Source organism: Polyergus mexicanus, unplaced genomic scaffold (assembly GCF_030449975.1).
Source record: "Polyergus mexicanus isolate NDT 795.1 unplaced genomic scaffold, iyPolMexi1.0 SCAF_10, whole genome shotgun sequence".
NCBI classification, from domain to species: Eukaryota; Metazoa; Arthropoda; class Insecta; order Hymenoptera; family Formicidae; genus Polyergus; species Polyergus mexicanus.
Window position 1 is genome coordinate 577,917 of NW_027223330.1, and position 23,554 is coordinate 601,470.

At 39.2% G+C, this 23,554-nt stretch overlaps 1 protein-coding gene across 1 annotated transcript; it reads left to right on the forward strand.

The window, feature by feature from the left end:
- Window positions 1–1,648: 1,648 nt before the first annotated feature.
- Window positions 1,649–11,185, forward strand: LOC138937087 (short stature homeobox protein 2). The gene is made up of 4 exons (XM_070302995.1): window positions 1,649–1,834; window positions 3,660–4,022; window positions 10,035–10,268; window positions 10,549–11,185. Exons 1-4 carry the CDS (start codon window positions 1,660–1,662, stop codon window positions 10,920–10,922), a joined length of 1,146 nt encoding a protein of 381 aa, XP_070159096.1. The 5' UTR covers window positions 1,649–1,659; the 3' UTR covers window positions 10,923–11,185.
- Window positions 11,186–23,554: the final 12,369 nt, after the last annotated feature.

Genomic DNA, 23,554 nt, shown 5'->3' on the forward strand with positions numbered 1-23,554 from the left:
ACATGTCGAATTTTGTGCCTGGAAACTACGATTCGCGGACAGCATTGATTTTCTGTTACCATTTGAAGAAAACTGCTGCAGAATCTCATCAAATGCTTGTCGAAGCTTACGGTGAGCATGCTCTTGGTAAATCACAGTGCTTTGAGTGGTTTAAAAAATTCAAAAGTGGCGATTTTGACGTGAGAAACGAAGAACGTGGAAGACCACCGAAAAAGTTTGAAGACAGTGAATTGCAAACATTGTTGGATGAGGATGACGCTCAAACGCAACAACAACTCGATTTGAATCAAGCTTTGCGAAAAAAGACCGAAATATCAAAAAAGGCAACGCAAAGTGATTTTGCTTCATGATAATGCACCATCGCACACAGCAAAACCGGTCAAGGAAACGATTGAGGCGTTTAGTTGGGAAATACTTTCGCATGCGGCTTACTCACCAGACTTGGCTCCATTCGATTACTATTACTTATTTGCATCGATGGGACACGCACTTGCTGAGCAGCGCTTCACTTCTTACGAAAATGTACGAAAATGGCTCGATGACTGGTTTGCCTCAAAGGAGCAACAGTTTTTTTTGGCGTGGCATCCACAAATTGTCAGAAAGATGGGAAAAATGTATAGCTAGCAATGGGCAATACTTGGAATAAAATATTTTTCATCATTTTCATACAATAAACGTGTATTTTCTATACAAAAATTCCGGTTTCATATTTATATACCTGGTATATATATATATATATATATATGTATAAATGCAAGCGAGCCATATATCTCTATGTTATCAAAACCAGAACTTGCTTCTCGATCTCTGACAAGATTAATTTTCCGATTTATATTATAATAAGACAATTTTTATGAATGATTTTTATGATTTCTCTCTATAAAGTTTTATAAATAAATTATAATTTATATAATACACACAATTATTCATTGTCGTGACACTCACCAAGATAAGAATGATGCGTGTCATGAAAATTTTCATTCTCGGTTTTAATGTATCTATCTCTTTCTAGATCTCGCATTGAAAGTTGACGATTCGATGACCGATAACAAGGCCGGACAAAAAGGAAAAGCTTCGACCGCGGAAAGCATCGGATTAATTACCCGCGTACCCGCGGCGTACACCTCTTTCTGCCTTCGAGTAAATATAGCGGCCCTGGATGGCGGTCGCACGCGGCGCAGCGCGTGAGAGCGAGAGGGGTAAATGCGGGAGTGTAGTAGGATGGTCGTCGAACGGTATCCTATATCCCTGGCCAACGACGAGGGATAGATTCCACGCGAGTGTTTCCAGCGGCGGGTGGTAAAGCGAGCGCAAATGCTAATGAGCATCGGTTTGGAGGGGTGGAATGCGCCAGCCTTCCGGAAAGGGACGAGGGGTTGCAGGCCTGAACCGTAGCTTGGGGAAGGTTGATGAGAAACCGACGAGAGGCAAACTCGGGGCGTTTCTATCACGCCCATCCTAACGCGGATTGGCTGGCGGCCGAATGGCGTCCTGGGCGACGCGTGGCGTCGCGACGCCGACGTCGCGATGTGCCTCCCGTCGACGTGTCCCCTGGCCCCGGCGACGGTCGACGGTTCTCTCTCGCGACGGCGGCGGCGAGTGCCGTCGGTACCGAGGCGCGACAAGTCGTGCGCGAGAGTCGCCCCGATAACCGCGAGGATGGAGCAGCTTGCCCAGTTCGTCTCCAAGAGCTTCGACAACGCGGTGGCTGCGGCGGCGGCGAGCGTCGAAGCCGCCGCTGCCGGCTGCAGGTCGGCCGCCGGCGCCGGTGGCAGGATCACGCTCAGTGTCGCGCATCTTATCGGCGATCACGCTGCGGACGACGATGACCGATGTACGTGCGACAAGTTTTTTTTTTTTCCCTCGATATACCGTGATGTTTTTATGTGCCGATTGAATTGATCAGAGATTAGTCTCGTCCAAGTCAAATCGATTGACGCACTGTGCGCGATTTTTTTCTATAAGATTTTTTTAATTACGTTTTTGTAGATCATGATCCCTTCTATATAATGTAGATCTAATACCATGCATGTATAAGATCAAAAGGGAATTTGTTACGCGAGTCAGAAATTGATTCGTATGTGTCTGTGCTTGAGTTTGTCAGTGATTAATATCAGCAAAACAAAATGGAATATATGTATCAGTCTAGAGGATCCATCCAGAAAGGATCAATTGTGGAAGTTATGTAAAATCATATCTTTATGTATTGAACAATAATCACACATTGCATTTCATGATTATTTAGAACTTTCCATCACGTTAATATGTGAATTAAAGAAAACTTAATTGCGGATGTTAGGGTCGAAAATTGTTTACGCTTTTTTACAAATAATAATCCGCGTTCTTTTAGTTTAAGCATTATCATCTTTTGCAAATCTAATTTTCTTATTACATATCCCTTCATATGATGCTATTTGTGTTATCATATCTTTTATTGTTATTATATTGGGTGATTGCATAAGTTCTCTCTCTCTCTCTCATGCCCGATTTAAATATAAACTTCAATAGATTATATTTTAGAGATAACACTTTTATTAATCAATTATATAGTCTCCATTCTTTTCTACAATGGTTTTCCAACGATTTATAAGCTTGTCGATTCCATTTTTGAAGAAAGAACTTGGTTTTTCTTGAAAAAAGTTTGTAAGGTGGTTTTCGACAGCTTCCTCGGAATTGAGATTCTTGCCATTTAAACTATTCTGCAAAGACCGGAACAGATAAAAATCTGAAGGCGCAATATCTGGAGAATATGGCGGGTGCTGCAGAATTTCCCATTGCAACTCCTGCAGTTTCCTGCAGCTTATTCCGTTTAGTCAGGAGATGCAGCACCCACGTATCAAGCTTGGAAATGTATCCAAGCTTTTTTAAATGACGAAAAGCGGTTGAATTATCGATGTTCAGCCTCTCAGCAATATCCTCAGTTGTAATCCTTGGGTTTCTTTCCACTAAGGCATGCACAATGTCATCATCAATGCCAGAAGGCCGCCCAGAGCGGGGTTGATCCTCCATGTTGAAATCACCATTTCGAAATCTGCCAAATCACTTTTTGACTGTTCGGAGAGCAAGAGCGCGGTCCAAATAAACGTTTTGAATATTTTTTTGTGCAATCCCAACACTCACGCCTTTCCGAAATTCATATAGCATTACATGCCGCAAATGCACCTTTCGTTCTCCATTTTTAATGATTTCTCTTATGCACAAATGGACTTATCTGAACAATGTCTGACGCTAAATTGACATAAGACAACGTCATCTATTCGGTGTAAGCAACAATTACCACACGAAAACAATAGAACTCCGCCACGCAGTAACTTAATGCTATCTATGAAAATCGGGCACGAACTTATGCAATCATCCAATATTATATTCTCTTAAATATTTGATATATATATGTATACATATATTCATTTAGTCGATCAGAAAAGATTTATCTTAAAGCATGATAGATACTATTAATTTTTAATTTACGATTTTAACTCTTTTTTTATTACAATATAATCTGCATTTTTTATCATCGTATTTCATTATTATGCCAATAAAAGTTCGTCAATGCTCTTTACTTTTAAAACCGCAAATCACTTACGAATCGATTTAATCGCCGGCGTGATCATTATCACGATCAAGATGGTCCCAGGCCAATACAAGCAAAACTTGTTTAGATGAAGGCGTGCAGGAGGCTGCGATCGGTGTCGTCGAGACGAGCGGAAATGTCGAGGAACCGCCGTCGCCGGAAGGCCGATTACAACCGGAGGATTTGTCCGTCGCGGCCAAGATCAAGGACATCCGTGATACCGCGGAGAGTCCGCTGCCTCTGAAGACTCCCGAGCTAAAGCTGTCGGTTCGCAAACTTCTCGGATGCACCCCCTCGCCGCCGCCTATATCGAGAGATCGATCACCCAGTCCGGAAAACTGCGTCAAAAATCAAAACTCTAATGACGGCAAAACAATTGCATCTTCCAACGACCAGGCGAAAATATCCTCGCAAGTTACAAGATCGAGCGGTCAAGAAGATTCTACCAAAGGTAAGTATTAGCGTAATAATCTCTTCTATACTAATCTTCACAATGTAGAAAGTATATCTATTAATTTTTCAAGTATGACACTGAAAAGTTTTGATGGTATTATATTATTTTTATTAATATAATAATAATAATAATAAAAATTCTTTCCTCTTATAGTATCACGCTTGAAAATATTAAATTAAAGCAATTGTTTACTTTATGGAATTTGTGATTAATTCGACAGTAGAAGATAAAAAGTGTAGAAAATAATCTGCGTTATTTTCAATTGATTTCCAAATTCAAAATCTGTCCCAGACAGATTTTATCGCCACTTTTCATGCCCTGCCCTGGCCCAATGTACAATATAACAGTGTCAGCTTTGATTTCGGCAGATCGGCTTCCTTTAGGATTAGCCCGTTTGCGATTGCCGCGCGAACGAGTGCAGGAACGGGAAGATCAGGTCAGAGGAAACTCCCTCCTCTTCGGCGGCGGCATCGAAGTCGCGGCAGGTCGGAGGGGTCCGATCTTCGTTTATAATTCAGACCGTCGTCCAATAAAGCTCACAAGTGATTGGGAATAGCTGACCGTTCGCAACGTAATGATCGGCGACCCGATCGGCGATTTCGCTCACGAGCCGAGTCATCTTCGATAAAACATCCGCTCAGCCGAACACCACTGAAAGATGAAATTACGTCGAGTCCCTCTCGCTGTTCTTCCTCGAACGGATACGAAGCATTTCTAACGGCAATATTTTTTACTTGGAAAAATTGGAGAATTCTCACGGAATTTTGTTACAAAATTTAAGTAGACACTCTGTTAAATAACTATTCTTTATCATTTTCTCCAAGATGAAAAGAATTTGTCACACTTGTGTTTCTCGCTTGAAAGATCAAACATCAATCAATCATTATAATTAATATCTTTAATATCTCTTCCATTAAGTATTTACAATTCATTCCCTCATAAAAGGAATTGAAACATTTTATTTCCATCTGTCTGAAAAATCGTCCGATTACTTTGCTTTAATAATGCTATCCTATTTTATCTCTGTAACGTTATTTCTGAATTAGAATTTATTAAAATTATCAAAATTAATCGTGCACCGAAGATCGTGCATAGTGATCGGTCACTATATGTGGGATAATTAGCTTGTACTCGGTGTGCAACGAAACAGGCAACGATTAAAAACGGGAAACGAACGAAGCGGAGAACGAGATCGAAGCGACGGCGATCGCGTTATAAAAAGCATGCGGCCTTGAAGTAATGCCACGCACACTTCCCCACGCGATAACTCCGAACGTCGAGCGCACGGCGCTATGAATTTATGGTTTAATATGCGGCCCGCCGCGTTAGTTGTGTGTACGCCTCCTAAACGGGGGAGGGGGGGGGGAGGAAGAGAGCTGCTGTTGCTGCAGCAACTCGCCCATCTCTCGAGAGCCCATAACTTTTTCCGATTAAGCGCAAATCAAAAAGCAATCTGCCTAGCTCGGCCTGCAACGGTCGCGAAAGTAAAATCGTAAATATCCACGAGAAACTTCTTTCCGATTGGAAGACTTTCGGTGCATCAAAAAAAAAAAGTCAAATAATAGATATTAATATGTAATACACATTTTGTAGCGGTCGATCGCCTCTGTCCTCACACACCGAGTTAATTCTCTACATATTTGTATCATATTATGCATATTATACGCAGATATACATGTGCAAAACGCAAAGATTACATTGGTGATCGTTCCTTAAAACTCAATATCCGTTATAACATTATTAATTAATATTTTTATAACTTAAAAAGAGTTGGCAAGAATTTAGGCTGACGTGTCAATCAATGGTGGTCCAATAGAAAAGCCAATTGTCCGACTGGTCGTGTCTGACTAAACGTTTACCTGATTCACTGACACTGACGCAAGTAAAACAAAGTTATTAGGTGTACAACTTTGCTTCCGCCGTTTTCCTATAGATGGCTTTAGCGGTAAGTAGTGGTCGAAATAAATAGATCATAGACGTCATGCGATAAACTTGGGCATCTGTCAACATAACCCCATAGAAACATTAGTCGATTTGCGTCCGCATCATAAAGTTATTCTCGATTGAAAATGTCAGTTTACGAGCAAAATTCTCGTCATTTGCGGGAGATTTTAATTTTCTGCTTCAATATGAAGAAATCTGCGGCCGAGGCTCATCGAATGCTCTCAAATACTTATGGTGAAACCGCTATTAGTGAAAGAACGTGTCGCGAGTGGTTTCAACGCTTCAAGAACGGTGATTTTCACGTCGAAGACCGGCATAGCGGTGGAAGAGAGAAGGTTTTCGAAGATGCGGAATTGGAGGCATTACTTAATGAAGACTCGAGTCAAAGTCAAAAAGAATTGGCACGATGGACAATACTTTGAATCATAAATGTATAACCAGTTTTTTACAATAAAGCCTCGAATTTCGGGGAAAAACGGCGGAAGCAAAGTTGTACACCTAATACAAATTTGCGTTTCGCATTACAAAAATTCTAATACCGGGCAATAAGATAAGGAAACGTGTTACCCGATGTACAATCTTTCCCTATCTATCTTTTTGCTTATCTATTGATGCTGATGGAGCGTTTCTATTAACATCAATTTGCAAACATTATATAAAATGTGTAACGGCTTCAAAAATGCCTCTTTTCGCCTCATGTACACTATTACGGATCTTGATTTCTGAAAATAACACTCCTCCGAGCGATGCCGATATTCCAAAACACATTTTGTGCCCCTGCCGACGATTTAGCGCGGCGTTCGCGCCCATCGGTCTTCAGTCGCGCGTGTTTTTCCGCGATTGCCGTAAGTGTTGGTGCTTGACCGCCGGTCAAAGGCCCGCGCGCTCGTACGTATATTTATGGCACTTGGGGCGCGAGTTTCCTCAAGTATGATAGCGGAGGGTGCACGGCCGCTACTTTAGGAAAAATGAGAGAGCTCCCCTTTCGCGTATTTACGTCTCTCGCCAAACGCGCCTCCTCGCGATTTAACGGTATAAAAATATGTATGTGTGTGCGCGTGTAGTTTTAAAATATATACTTGCATAAATATAAAATTGCTGCGGGCGAAAATATTGCAAGATGCGAAGCGCTCGTGAAAACAATACTTAAACATATTATAATTTAGTTATGATGATAACTATTCAATTTTAATAATTTATTCAAATTTGGTAATTAAATTTGAATTAATTAAAAAGAGAAAGAGAAAGTTAACTAAATTGTATAACTAACTACATATATATATATATATTTTGCAGATGTCAAGTGATTCTATGATTACTCAAATTTGGAAAGAATTATGCGACAAGCGGTTAAATTGCTCGAAGGGTACAAGCGGCACGCGGGCCACTTTGCTTCATTAAGCGATAAGTGATTGCGGATCTAAAAGCCCCCCCCCCCCTCCCCCCATCTGCTTCTTGCGTATTCATGGGACAGTGTGCCATATGCAGCGACTACGATACTTGGGATACGACGACGCTTTTATACGTCTAATGGCCGCGGTATCTCGGCTCGTTTCGGAGGGAGAAGAATAGTATAGCCAAGGTGGTGGCCGGTCCGAGGGTGGCTTAACTGGATCAGGCCAAGAGGGCAGCGCTCTTAGTAATCGAATTAGTGACCCCTTGCGCCCGAGTGTGATTGCTTTGGGTTTTCCAGCAGGATTCGGTGCTATCTGTCTCCTACTTCTCTATAGAATCTCTCTCGCTGTCTCGATATCAACGAAGTATCGGTTAACGTTCGGCAGCTACGATCTTGCACCTCGGACTGAGATATACTCGAGATATACTCGAGTGATACGGGCAAGGTGATTTAAAGAAATGTATGTTATTTCGGATCTGGAAAACATTGTAGAATCCCCCCCAAAAAATATTAATTACCGAAGTTGACATATAATATATTATACTTGTTTCTTATAATTATTTATTATACAATAATTATCTTATAACAATTAATTTATTATATAATAATAATTATAATTATTATCATTATATTATTATGATATATTGTATATAATTGTAATGTTATAGTTTACTATATCTTCTCGCAGAGAATAACATTTTATAAAATGACGAAAGTGCGAAGAATAAAGCGGGGATTCTGACAATGCCGATTTTCTCCCTCACAATAAACAACTGACACGTTCGAGTTAATGACTACGACAAGGCGCGTATGTGTTGCTCCCCGTGGGTTATGCTAACGCGGGTGCGAACGAGGGGCGTCGAAAACCGCGCAAGTTATTTTGGAGCAGGTTAGAGAAGGGGAAGAGGGAGAGTGGGAAAGGGAAGGTGGTTTTAAACCGCCGCTGTACATATGGATGCGGGCTGTGCGTAGCCAGCCTCAGGGTTCAGATTGGATTACGCGGATACGCGTTAATTGATTAAAACGGGGCCGCGTACGCAATGCCGCATGGCGATCGCGCCGGCGCGATAGATGAAACGCTTCGTTTCGGGGTTTTTTTTTTTTTTTTTTTTTCCCCCAGATAAATTGTATCGTTGTTCAAATGATCAGACAGTAACAAAAAGCAATACCGCAAGAGTATATTCTATGTGCTATAAAAGACATAATCTATAAAGATCGCTCTCCTACATCTTCTTTTCTACGTCTTCTTTCACATTCACGCATTCTTCTTTATTAATAAATAAAATATAATTACAATGATTTTTAATTCTAAATATTCTCAATATTAAGAAAAAATGATTAATATTGTGAAGAAAAATAGGATAATCTGATTATTATAGATTCTACAAAGATTTAGAAATTATTATTTGATCCTTGTTCGTTTCATTAATTTTCTTTCATTCATAATTTATTTTCAGGTTAGGTTTTTTAAATTTTAATTCAGGTTAGGTATTTTAAATTTTGTAAAAATTATCAAGAACGATGAGAAAAGATGATAAAAGCGCTATATAAAGGATGTTTGAACCGGCAAAAAAATAGGGTAACTATCGTGAAAGAAGGACGAGAGCGCGAAAAACTTTCTCGGCGCATCGTATTTAGAGCGGCCGCAAGCATCACCGCGAGTTAGAGAGACGCTCACGGATAATTAACGGCCATACGATTTAATTAATGGTCGCTTAATGTAAAGTAACTACGGTACTACGGCTCTTCGAGGTGTTGCCGACGTAAAAGAGGCGAGGAAATCCGGACGGAGAAGGAAGAGGAAGGGGGACAGAGGTGGATTAAGTGTCTCGCGTAAGAGCCCATGACGAAGGGGATGTGATTTATATAATTTAGCAAAGTGGTGAGCTACGCAGTCTTATACCGGGTCGTTAGTCATCCCCGCCCTCTCCGCTGGGACGAAGGGCTGGGGGGAGAGGGGGAGGGAGAGGAAAGCTCGTACTCTCACCTTAATCACCCTCCACCTTCGCCTTTCTGCATCTGTCCGATGGAATCTTCCGCGCGAGGATGCTCTCGATGCGACATCATGCAGATTTAATATACAGTTCACTGCGTATGAATATAAAAAAAAAAAAAAAAAATCAGCTTTTATACTTATAATTTTATAGTTCTTTAGTTGGTGTCGGGGAGAAAAATAACTTGTCGTGGCATCTCTCATGGAGAGATGCGAGGTACGTTTGTCTAATGTCATCCAATTAGAGACGCTGTACCCGGCATCTCGATTTGAATAAGATTCTCATAAGGTGGCAAGATATATGTTGATGGCGTCCAGACTGTGGAAGAAATGGTCCGTGAACGATTTGGCGGAGATCAATTTGGTAGCACGTCGCTCTCCGATCTGGTCGTTCGCCGATCGTGCATTCGTCCCCGTGAATTAATCATCGCGCGACGAAAAACCACCCTTCTCTTTTTCTCGCTTCACGTTTCCGATGATGACTCACGACATTCGAATTTCTATTCTCGACAAGAGGAGTTGTCTCTCTCTCTCTCTCTCTCTCTTTCTCATTCTATGGTATCATTTTTAAAATAATATAGAAGGGGCGAAGAGAGATAATTATTATTTTTTTTAGTTTTAACTTTAAGGATAAGGTGTTTCTTTCACGCTTGCTCGCTAATAGTTAATTTTATAGGATCCAATTGTCGGAACAACGGAAACGGCAATGGCAAGCAGAGGAGATCGCGAACGAACTTTACCATTGAGCAGCTGGCCGAGCTCGAGAGACTTTTTGACGAGACGCACTATCCTGACGCGTTCATGAGAGAAGAGTTGAGTCAGCGACTCGGTCTCAGCGAAGCGAGGGTGCAGGTCTGGTTCCAGAATCGACGCGCCAAGTGTCGTAAGCACGAGAGCCAATTGCATAAAGGTGAAATAAGCTGTTGCAAACAGAAACAATTTTTAAAATATTCTCTTTACCTGGAATTTTGAATAAAAATACGTAGAAGTTGAAGGAATTTCCAGGGAATGCTTTTTACACGATTTGATTATAGAGACATCCAGAGAGAAAGATTATATATATAAATTAAATTAAACGGAAAAATATCAATTTTGTATCATAATCATCTGCTGGTTCAGGCTCAATCGGGATTGAAGAATCAATCGGGAAGGATTTAGATGAGACTGTTGAAATTTAAATCTTTTCGCAGGCGTTGCCGGGAGTATGGTGCTGGCACCGCGTAGCCCGCCGACGACGTTGGAACCGTGCCGGGTCGCACCGTACCTGCCGGCGCTCAGATTGCATCCGCCGCCGCCGATGCAGGGAACGGGTGCCGCGAGTGTGACAGTGGGCTCGGCTTTCGACCCGGCTGTGCTACACTACGCAGCAGCCGGCGGTCTTTTCTGTTTGCCACCGCCGCCACCGCCACCCTCGGCACCGTCAGCCGGTCATCCCCCTCATCCGTTGAGTCTGGCAGCGTCGCTGGCCGCCGCGGCGGCCCGCTCAAAGAACAGCAGCATCGCGGATTTGAGGTTGAAGGCGAGGCGACATCAGGAGGCCTTAGGGCTCGATAGGCCCGCGTAAGGTACGCTAAGGTCGCGGGATGGTATGTCTCGGACGAAGAGGACTCAACGGGGATGAAGAGGAGTGCAGGGTTGAAAGCGGTGAGTATGCTCTCCGAAGAGGATCCATACATTCGTCGAGGTGTGATTTAGAAGAAAGGAGCGGAAATGAACTATAATCGCGGTCAGCTCAATTTCTAATGCCGTAAAGAAGAATGTATCTTACATTGAAGGGAATCGGGACGCTTGTTGTCGTCGTTCGTTTGTTAAGATCTTTATGCGGGCGAAAATAGTCTTCACATCTATGATAAATTTTAACAGATATAAAATAGAAAATATTCAGAAATTTTAATTGCGTCCCTGTTTAATTTTAATTCAGTTGATCCTGAGAAAGTATGGCTTTGGTTGCTCAGCTGCAGCTATTTACGCGATTAAAATCACAAATTATATGTGTCATTATTATCCTGTGCAGAAATTCGCCCGTGTATAGAATATCAAAAAACGACGCGCGTGTATCCCTTCATCCGTGCCAAAGCGTCTGAGAAGTACAAAAAGGACAATGTGTATACCATAAAGTAAAGGACGCGGCGGGACATATGTAATATAACGTATACAGGATCGGGAATCTCGATTGACGCGCTCCGTGTCGTAGAACTGTGATGCAAAATCGCGATCGGAGGCTTAATCGGCGCCGATAACATTAAGAAGGCGACATTAATGTATAGTTTATTGTCATCTATTCTCGAACCAACTCTTTCCTCGAATTAGCGGGCGGTAGTTCGGAGCCGAGATTTAAGGTGTATGCTCACGTATGTGGCATATGAGGGCACACATTCAAGTCCCGAGAAAGATTTATCAGAAGGACGTATTTGTCAACGAGAGAATTTAAGGAAATATCGAGGATGCGCATCTCGGCACTCGCCGACAATATTAATCCACGAGGGAGAACTCCAAGACGCGCCAGGATCGCTGACCAACCGCGAAAGGGAATTATAGATCGCCGCGTCCTGGCAGCGGCGTGCAAGACGTAACTCTCCTATAGATGATTCACGGGTGGGTGGACGGACGACTTCTCGCATTCGTCGCCGACGAAGCGAGCGAGGGACGGCGGACATCGCCGTCGGGGCGCTAATGCAATAACGCGTGGCTATGCGGATAAATCAAGCCGAGCGAACCGCTTCGAGAGAGAGAGAGAGAGAGAGTAGCGCCGTGCCGCGTAATCGCGTTACCCCGGGGTCGTCCCCGGGGCGCCGTTATTGTCTCTCCCACTCTCAGAAAGCGAGGTGCACCAAAAAGCGCGCGTGTTCCTCGAGTCTCTGGTAATTCGTCCAACCCATTTCCACGCAAATTGCGCTCGCTCGTGTCTCTCATTTTACAGCGCGATTAATATATCACATGTCATATTTTTAAACGCAAAAGTAAGGGCTTTTCCTCGCGCGACATGTATCATATCCTGAGTACGCAAACGCTGAGGTGTGATATTAAGTATTTACTATCGCATACACGCGCGCGCAATGAGAGATATCGGCGTTTACCGTATTCGAAACACGTTATTGCGAAAAATTATCGCGATATGAAACATCATCTTCCGGTGCACACATACTCGCGGATAAATCAGACATGCACCTCGGGGGAGAGAGTGATAATTGTGTTAACACGGATTTATTCCGACCATCCCCAGGGGATCGTTATCGTCCCATCCGCGCGCCTCGATAGGTCGAAGCAACGTCGCGTGATCGTGATTTGATTAGCGACTTTAATTAAAAAGAATGCCGGCGCGCAACGACTGCTTTAACGTATATTCAAAAGCTTTTTATGGCCGTCGTGCATAAAAAAAGGAAAGCCTATAATTCGGTCGTTTTACGGCCGCAGGCTCCCTTCAGCAACGGTAACTTACAATCTCGCGTTAATCGATATTAAATTTTTCTAAATTTCAGTATAAAGTTTTTTTAAAATATATAAAGATTGCCAAAAATATTTTTATTATATATTAAAATTAATTAAACTGAAGTAATATTTCTGTCAATTATCTACTATGTACGCAAGCGCATTAAAATTTAATACGTTTACAGCGAGATACTCAGCAAGTATTGAGAAGAAACATATGGAACCGACTCATATTATAAATTACCTCACCGCTAAAGGGACAAGTTGATCGAAGTGATTTGTTTATGTAAAAACACGTCGACGAATCGACCAATCGATAGACGCGCCGATTCAGTTATCCGTGTAATCAATTTGGCGATTTCCACCAAATTTCGTCAATCTATTACTTCGTCCCGGGAGAATAATAGAGATGAAATGACATTTTCTCCCTCTTCAGTCTTCATAAAAGGTTATCGTGAATTTTTGCGAAAAAACATGCATAACTTTAAAAATTACGTCCGATCTTTATCGAGATTATAAAGATTAGTTAAAACTTTTAATTATAATATCATAGATATTTCCATCGAAGCGGATTTAAAGCTTCGACACAATCTTTGTTTTTATATTTTAATATCTTAAATTTTTAAGCAACTTTTACGAAGCAATACGAAAACGAGACTATTCGAGTTGTCAAATTATTATCGACGATTATATGAACATTAGTAGTACAAATTCGTGCGAGCGAAGATGGAATTAACAGTAATTTACCGTAACTCGCGTAACAGTAAAAATAATGAAGCTCCACCTCATCCACCAGCAGCAGAGAGATATAATAATAAAGGCGCAAGGCCAGGGCCAAGAGCCCCATTCGCCCTTTTCACCCCCGCGACGATTTCACGAATAAAATAAAACCCTCTCGTATCCCGGGATAATTCGGAGGGCGCCGAAGGAGGGAAACCATCTCTCTCTCTCTCTCTCTCTCTCTCTCTTCCCCTCTTCGCTCATTTTAATCCGAGTTTTAAGAAGTTTTTCCTATTGCTCGTAAATTGGCCGTCGTTTGTCTGGCCGAGGTCACGTGGGGCCAGCAAGGGGTGGAAACCACCCCCGGGATACTCTCCCCACTACAACGAGATCCTGTTGTTCGTACATTGCGCATGAGTGGGAGAAGGGGGAGTGAAAACTCGTAACTGCGATATAATGTCCCACGAAAACCAGCTACCATCATCAATTATCTCCGCCCTCTCATCCCCTCAGAGGGGATGAAGAGGGGAATACATAATCGGGAATGCGCAAGGGGGGGGGGGTGAGACGTGATTTCTCGAAAATGTTGCAGAATCTCGGCAGTGTTATTGTATCAAAATATTAGCAATTTTATATATTAATTAATTACATATATATAAATAATAATAATAATGTTATCTACAAAAGAATAAGAGAGATACGCGATTGTATATCTAAAGAGAAATACATAAAATTATTTATAAAAAAAATGATTCTATCTAAAATAATATTGTACTTTCGATATAATATCTGCTTGAAAGACAGAGATATTTGTTTTGCATATATATCAGGTATATAAATATGAAACCGGAATTTTTGTATAGAAAATACACGTTTATTGTATGAAAATGATAAAAAATATTTTATTCCAAGTATTGCCCATTGCTAGCTATACATTTTTCCCATCTCTCTGACAATTTGTGGATGCCACGCCAAAAAAACTGTTGCTCCTTTGAGGCAAACCAGTCATCGAGCCATTTTCGTACATTTTCGTAAGAAGTGAAGCGCTGCTCAGCAAGTGCGTGTCCCATCGATGCAAATAAGTAATAGTAATCGGATGGAGCCAAGTCTGGTGAGTAAGCCGCATGCGAAAGTATTTCCCAACTAAACGCCTCAATCGTTTCCTTGACCGGTTTTGCTGTGTGTGATGGTGCATTATCATGAAGCAAAATCACTTTGCGTTGCCTTTTTTGATATTCCGATCGTTTTTCACGCAAAGCTTGATTCAAATCCAGTTGTTGTTGCGTTTGAGCGTCATCCTCATCAACAATGTTTGCAATTCGCTGTCTTCAAACTTTTTCGGTGGTCTTTCACGTTCTTCGTTTCTCACGTCAAAATCGCCACTTTTGAATTTTTTAAACCACTCAAAGCACTGTGATTTACCAAGAGCATGCTCACCGTAAGCTTCGACAAGCATTCGATGCGATTCTGCAGCAGTTTTCTTCAAATGGTAACAGAAAATCAATGCTGTCCGCGAATCGTAGTTTCCAGGCACAAAATTCGACATGTTCAACGCTATTAAAAACTATGCTGTTGTATGAAACTTGTATTGTTGCGAGTTGAAAATCTTTATCAGATGTCAAAACAAGAAAATGGCGCCAATGACGCGGTTTGACGGTAACTACATTGACAGCAAGGGCCATCTATGGGCAAATTCCGGTTTCATATTTATATACCTGGTATATATATTTATCTCTTCCTTGATGTTAAAGTTTCGTTATACGTGACTGTAAGAGATTATCAGGTCGAAATTCAACACCCTAACAGCTTAGTCGGATCGTCGGCGAAAAACTCGCGGTAACAGATCAATCCCGCAATTCCGGCGGTGCGATCGAGGCGGGAGGGAGGGAGGGAGGGACGGGGATGCTCTGTGCGAGATTTGGAAATAATTCAGCCTCGCGCACTGACTGGCGGGCCAAGGGGCCGCTTGCTCCGGGTCGCCGCTCCTTCCGGCCTCCGCGTGCCTTAATCTAATCCAAGGATAATCTAAAATTCATGACACACATAACTGCCAGGCGATGATATATCTGGCGGGGGTGTAGAAGCAGCGCGTCTTCTCCGGCCTTACCAGTTTTCTCCGCGGCCCCTCTCTCTCTCTCTCTCTCTCACGCTTCCTCGTTCTTACTGGCTCACAGTTCGTCTCGACGGGCAGCTCTAGCAGCAATCACTGGCATTATTATTTAATGCGACGCGCGTAGCAGCATATACGCCAAGCAGCTACTCGTAAATCCCGATATCGTAGACCTGCCGCTGGATACTGTTTATTTCGTGAGAGGAATTACCTGCCCCGATCACCATTAGTCGATCTCTCTTCTCTAAAACATCCTGAGATATACATACTCTGAATAAAATAGGTCGTAATCTTTCACCCCATATATACACATCATAAGTTGCATCATTTTCTCTATTGTGATATATTTCTGTCTATATTATTTTATTTTTCAGGGAAGGATATATTTTTGATATTAAAATATGTCTATACATCGCGCGCGCGTGTATATATATTTCTTGTTGAAAGATAATATTTGATTATTTTTATAAGATTATTTTTTTTATTATTACATAAGATTATATTTAAGAGAATAATATAAGAATTATGTTATTATATTTTATTATTAGCGAAATTTATATTTAATGAAGTCTATGTGTCGAGAGTATATGGTAATTTGGAGGATCTATCTTCAATCTGTCAAAGAATTATGATGTTACTTTATACTCAAAACAATTTATTTAAAAGTTCTTTTACAACGATCATGTTACTATTTGTCGTGAAGAGATCTTAAACAGATTTCAATTGTCATTTTCAGTTACGTGTTTATTTTCTGTGCATCGGCTGAAAGCTTGATCCTAAACACAATCCGCGCCATTTACGCTAAGAACATCACTGAATTCCCATCGGATTAATCGAGTCGCGCGCACGAGCATCCACGTACGTCGTTCGAGCGTATAATCGGGGAACGGATAATCCAAGAATCCAGCCCGCACCTTAACAACGGGGTAAGATGCACACAAATAGACCTAGGGTGGTCACGCACCGGCGATAAGAAGAGAGCGGAGCGATAAGAAAGAGAGAGAGAGAGAGAGCGAGAAAATGGAGAAAACGAGGAGCTAAACGCAAGTTTTCGCCCTTCCAGGCAGATCCGATACGGAATCAATTCGCGTAATAGTTTCGAAAAGTGGAGGGAGAGGGGTCAAATCGACTGGCGGTCGTAGGGGGTGAGTTAACTGAAGCGAGAGCTTGGATACGGGCCATTACCACACCTGTCCCTCAATTTCGACTTTGTGCACGCGCATGAGGGAGAGGCGAGCTCGGAGTTCTAATGAAGAGAAGCAATCACTTAAGCCAGCCCGTTTATATACCCAGTGTGCTCCAGGACGATACAGTTTTATTTGCGCGGCACCGATACGGCTTTTACGGTCCACTCGAGGGAGTGCTTGACGACGAACGAGATGCGAACGAACGGGATACGAAGCGTGTCTCGTGTTCGCCGATCCGAATCCTCCGGGACAGCCTCCGATCATTTGTAACGGGGAATCGTTATCTCCTCGATAGCTCTCGCGAACCGGAAAGAATGTTGGTATGTTAGAATTGGATACAATCGTGTACTCCATCATGTTCAAGATAACAAAAAATTGTAATACTATAATAGCAAAGGTGCAAATGATTAGTTACTTAAAAATCATTATAATACAAAAAGAATTGAGTTTCCTTAATGAATAATTTTCATTCTCTAGATATTATAGAATTAATAGTGAAACCAATAAATAATTGAATCGATTAATCAGAATGTCTATTCTCAAATTTTGTTGGAGATATTTTGTATTTATATACATATATATATATATATATATATATATATATATATATATATTTATATATTTATTTATATTATAGTATCAACTTACCTTGTTTATATTTGCAAAATTGTACCGCAATACAATTTTGCATTGCTTGTATTACCAATGAGTTATGCACATTAATCTAAAAAAATATAACAATATTAACGCAATTTTAAAAAAGAAAATGAAATATTTTCTGGATTACAGAAATATTAGGTGTACAACTTTGCTTCCGCCGTTTTCCTATAGATGGCTTTAGCGGTAAGTAGCGGTCGAAATAAATAGATCATAGACGTCATGCGATAAACTTGGGCATCTGTCAACATAACCCCATAGAAACATTAGTCGATTTGCGTCCGCATCATAAAGTTATTCTCGATTGAAAATGTCAGTTTACGAGCCAAATTCTCGTCATTTGCGGGAGGTTTTAATTTTCTGCTTCAATATGAAGAAATCTGCGGCTGAGGCTCATCGAATGCTCTCTAAATACTTATGGTGAAGCTGCTATTAGCGAAAGAACGTGTCGTGAGTGGTTTCAACGCTTCAAGAACGGTGATTTTCACGTCGAAGACCAGCATAGCGGTGGAAGAGAGAAGGTTCTCGAAGATGCAGAATTGGCGGCATTACTTAATGAAGACTCGAGTCAAAGTCAAAAAGAATTGGCACGATCATTGGGAGTGACTCAACAAGCAATTTCAAAACGCCTCATAAATGTATAACCAGTTTTTTACAATAAAGCCTCGAATTTTGGAAAACAAAACGGCGGAAGCAAAGTTGTACACCTAATACAAAAAATATATTAGACGCAGAAAAAAATCTAGACGAGTGACGTGGATATTATCAGTTTTCCAAAAACAAAAAGTTTTAAGAAACAATAAAATCGACGATAAAAATAAATCTGGGATAGACTTTTGTCTTAGCATTAAAAAAAAAAAAGAAAAAAAAAAGATTCGCAACGGTGCTCGGTATTCGTCAAGATTTATTTCGAATGTATTGTAATATAATCAAGTAGCGCACAGACCCCAAGACAACGAACGCAATATGGAACAAAAAAAATTGAAGCCGGTATAATTTCACAATATCTTCAATTTTTATGCTATAGATACGAACAGTTAAAAATACAAGTCACTAAAAAATAAAAAAATTTGATATTATTTTCCTACACAATATATTATATCTGGGCATAATATATAGTTCTCGATTGTCTCTTTACAGAAACATAACTTTTTCTCCTATAACGCACTATTTTACTTTACTAATACATTTACTAATTCTTAACTAATATATATGTCTAATTACTACAATCTGTGTGTGTGTGTGTGTGTGTGTGTGTAATATTACTACGAATTACTTAGAATCTTAAATTAGCTAGACTTAAATATTTTTTTTTAAAATTGACTTATATCATTATTACACCCGCAGAGATCAGTTTCTGTAGCATCTATAGCATGGAAATTTGAAGCCAAGTAAGTTTTACCGGTTTCAATCCCAGATATGGATCGTCTGATTGTTTCGCGTATAGATGTATCGCTACAGCACCACGCGACAAGGACTCATTAATTAACGGAAGAAACTCGGCCGCAGGAAGCAATAAAATGTTCCCGTAAACACGTCGTAACGACACGCAAATTGAATCTTAATCCTACAATGTTTTATTCTTCGCTCCGCCGTCTTCAGTCCGCCGTCCGAATAGATCCACGATACGCGAAATGATACTTATATGCGCGTTTACGTGATACTTTATAAGACGTAAAGTCGTTCAGCTCGATTACAGATAAAGAGTTCGCGTTCGAAAAGAAAATGGACCGTAGTGGGATGAAAAATTGCCGAGACTATATAAAATACAATATCGAATGCTGTACATTCATCCTTATATGGTGGATGTACAGTGCGATTGCCATTTTAGTCGATTTAGGATAGTATGATGATCGATCTAGCCGTGTATCGGATATCCCATGTTTTAACAAATATTTCTTTCATTTAAAAAAAAAAAAAAAAAAAAAAAAAAAAAAAAAAAAATTAAAATGTAGATTGATGTATATAATAATTTACTTATTTAATTTTAAGCGGATTTAAATTCATAGAATGTTAATGTAACTATTATTTAGAAAAAAAGACGCTCGTATATTATAGTCGAAGAAGATAAGAAACAGTTTTAGAAAATCCTGTACATGGCTAATCCATCCTCGTACACTTTACGCTTTAAGATAAAGAGTTGTATAAAGAGATACATGTACGAAATATTGTTTCTTTCACTTTTTCCGAGATCGGCAGCACCTTTTCGTTGCATCTTGATAGATGTAAACGCGTGTCGTGTTGAAAAGAAGAATGTTTTGTGTTCTGTTTTTTCTTCTTTCTATTCGTGCGAAACTTACATGCGACGTCACTACTGAGCGCTACAAGAGATTATCCTTAAGTACTAGGCAGTCAAGGTAATATGCAACAATAAAAAAGAACACCGTATACGTACTCTTATTATCGAGTGTAGATACTGGACAGAGGAATTTACTGGCGCTTGCGAGAGAAAGAAGGTAAAAAAAAAAGGAAGTTAATCACGGCACATCGATCTCTCGAGTTACATTTTGGCGGAACTGTTTCCGTGCCGCAAGGATAGGATAATCAGGTACTAGGAACAGCCCCACACAGAATTCCAATCCTTTGAGATGGGGAAAGACACGATCGATCGAGAAGTTTGTCAAGAAAACCCAGAAGAAAGATGATTCGAATGAAACGGATTGCTTGATTTCAATCTTCTTTCTCTCCTCTTTTTACGGGAGAATCTCGTTCTAATTCTCTCATCACATACTTCTCGATCTGGATGAGAGAAGATAATAATATATGTATATAGCTCTATATATATATGTATGTATATATATACTGAGTGGCCCATTTTAATCCATCCAGTCGAATATCTCAAAAACTAAGCCCGGAAGAGAAAAATGTTTCAGACAAAAGTTGTGTGGCTTCAAGGGGGCCATAAGATGGTGACAATGATTTGACCTTGGAAAATCATTTGAAGGTCATGTGAAGATCAACTTTAAAATCTTAAATGGAAACCCCCATTTTTTATTTAGTATTCTTGTAGCTTGCCTCGAGAGCTTTCCAAAACACTATAATCAACTATTTTTTTATTCAGTCTTTTTGAGTTATTTTATATTTTAATCTGACATCTTTTGATATAAAAAATTAAATATCTCATAAAATAGTTAGTTTTTGATAATCTTACCGTAATACTTTTATGTACAGAATAATGATACAAATCAATTAGTATAAAAAAAATAATAGTTTTAAAAAAAATTATGTACGATGTATTTTTTTTAAACAATTATTTGTTGTTTTTTTTTGCACTAATTGATTTGTCTCATTATTCTGTACATAAAAGTATTACGGTAAGATAATCGAAAACTGAATATTTTATGAGATATTAAATTTTTTTTATCAAAAGATGTCAGATTAAAATAAAAAATAACTCAAAAAGTACTGAATAAAAAAATAGTTTATTATAGTGTTTTGAAAAGCTCTCGATGTCAGCTACAAGAATACTAAATAAAAAATGGGGGTTTCCATTTAAGATTTTAAAGTTGATCTTCACATGACCTTCAAATGATTTTCCAAGGTCAAATCATTGTCACCATCTCACGGCCCCCTTGAAACCACACAACTTTTGTCTGAAATTTGTCTGAACATTTTTCTCTTCCGGGCTTGGTTTTTGAGATATTCGACCGAATGGATTAAAATGGGCCACCCAGTATATACATCTATATAATATAAAAGTTTCTTTTACACAATACAAAGTGTTATAATATTTGTAAAGTTTAATCTCTTCTAAGTCATATTAATCTAATTCTTGCATCGACGAAGCCGTTGAATATCGATTATATCCGATCACAAATTTGCAAGTACTCGCGAAGAGTTCGCGGACACACGTGAGCATATACCTCTCTAGCACATACATCCTAAATATATATATATATAAATATATATAATATTGATATATCTCGGCTACTTTTGATAAAAAGCAATTAAATCTTACGGTTAAATCAAACTGTAAGAATTATAGCGATATCATGAATTATGATGGATAATCTCAAAGGATAGGAACCCGCTCCGAACACTGCCCGCACGAGAGGATCCATTACGATTAAATATAATACACACCGTATAATAATTACGATAATTATAGTATTAATTAAGAATTATTATGTTAATAGTTATTTAACCACGTGTATGGCTCAGTCTATTAAGCTAGTCTCATGCAACAACAACAATAAAGATACAACAATATATTTACTTGTGAGTTTGTCAAGTTTCGATTTGTGTTCTTTTTTTTGTTTATTACTTAATTTGTATTCTATCTCTAATTTTCTCTCACCTTTTTTTTCTTTTTTTTTCGTCCTCAACCACCCCCTCACCCGTTATTATATTAATCCTCATGCATACTTCATCACACTCACATTCTACTTTATTGGCGATAGAAAAAACTGGAAATTTCAAATATCAATCAACGTCGATCACTTTTTCAGCCCCTCTATTATTGTAATATATAATATAATTATGTATAAATAGATGATCTCACCATCTTATATTTTAAGATTATTTATATAAATTTATTACTTCGATCTTATCTTGACTGAGAGCTTTTTTTATAGCGTATTAATAAATAATCGCGAGCCACATGATCTCTCGATGGGATAAAACATATCGATAAAATGTACATATAGAACCGCGTATCCAAAAGAAACTACACCGAAATCAGAAAAAAATGTATTTACAATCAGGAATACACGGAGTATATACTCTAGATATGATACGAAATTTTGCGCGGCGACCTGAGATCGGACGATAACGAGCATTTATATTTTACCACCGACAAAATCTTTCGTCTAGCTTAGGAACTATCGAGAGATGAAATGTGTAACTTGTGCATGTAAGTTGTCTAGCGTTAAGCGCTATGAAATTCTTAAATATAAATCTGTGTGAAAGAAATGAGATGTTAATACGCGATATCGATTTAATATATATATATATATATATATATATATATATATATATATATATGTATATATATTCAATATTTACATATATATAAGTAGTAAAAAAATTAAAACACACAACTATAAATTTTCGTTTAAATTCACGTCGAGTGGAGCATGTGGCTCTATTTTTTTTCCTTTTCTCAAGCTCTTAAGTAATTATAAAAAACAGTAATATCACAAAAATGGTGCAGGCAGAGCAAGGAAGGGGACCAAAGTTTAGGGATAAAATTATGACAATATTGCCATAAGTTGACGAACGAGTGTGGATCGAATCAAGGAGCGGTCACGAAATTCATCCGTTCTCCGCGCACTGCAATTTCTTTTCTTTCGTAGGATGAAAAGAAATTGTGTGGCGTAGTCTGTTGCATTAAAAAAAAAAAAAAAAAAAAAAAAAAAAAAAAAAAAAAAAAAAAAAAAAAAAAACTTATTCAATAAATGACGAAAAAAAAAGAAAAAAAATCCTTCTCGTCACACTGTACTCGATAATGCATCAATTCTTCAGCTTACCACTTCTTGGAAAATCTCTTCTGCTTTTCTCTCTCTCTCTCGGTGCAATCATAAAAATGAAGTTTCACAACGTAAGCCCCCTTAAAAAATAAAAAAAATAAAAAGAAAAAAAACATTTATCTCGCTTGCGCTAGTTCAATTCCCGCCAGTCACTGAATTTTTATTGATAACCTTCAAAGTTTGATTGACAATAGCGATTTAACGATGATCAATTTTTCCAGATTAAGCTTTTTCTCCTCTTTGTTCGTTCTTTTCTTTTTACTTATTTAACTATATGTGTGTGAGAAGATAAAAATTAAAACATGTGTTTTTTATGCCGTAAAAACTATTTATAAAATCGCTTTTGGAGAATTTTGCAACATATCCGAGGTATATGTGTATATATATATATATATGTTTAATAATGTCAATAACACGATATTTTTGTCACGCAATGCCAGAATTGTAAAAGAATTTTTTTTCCTCCTTTTTTTTTTTTTTTTTAAATAATAACTGAGATAAAAATGCGTAACGTGTTAAAGCAAAAAGACTTGCTCACAGTACTCTGCGTTGATACCACTGCTTGGGACTGGAATGACCCGAGTCTGCCCTCGACATGTAGTACTCTGCGTTGATACCACTGCTT

What these genes read in the sequence shown, in the direction of transcription:
- LOC138937087 (XM_070302995.1), top strand. Translation starts at nt 1,660, where the DNA reads ATGGAGCAGCTTGCCCAGTTCGTCTCCAAGAGCTTCGACAACGCGGTG. An exon ending in TGCGGACGACGATGACCGAT is followed by an intron (nt 1,835 to 3,659) that starts GTACGTGCGACA and finishes AAACTTGTTTAG; the next exon opens with ATGAAGGCGTGCAGGAGGCT. An exon ending in TCAAGAAGATTCTACCAAAG is followed by an intron (nt 4,023 to 10,034) that starts GTAAGTATTAGC and finishes TTAATTTTATAG; the next exon opens with GATCCAATTGTCGGAACAAC.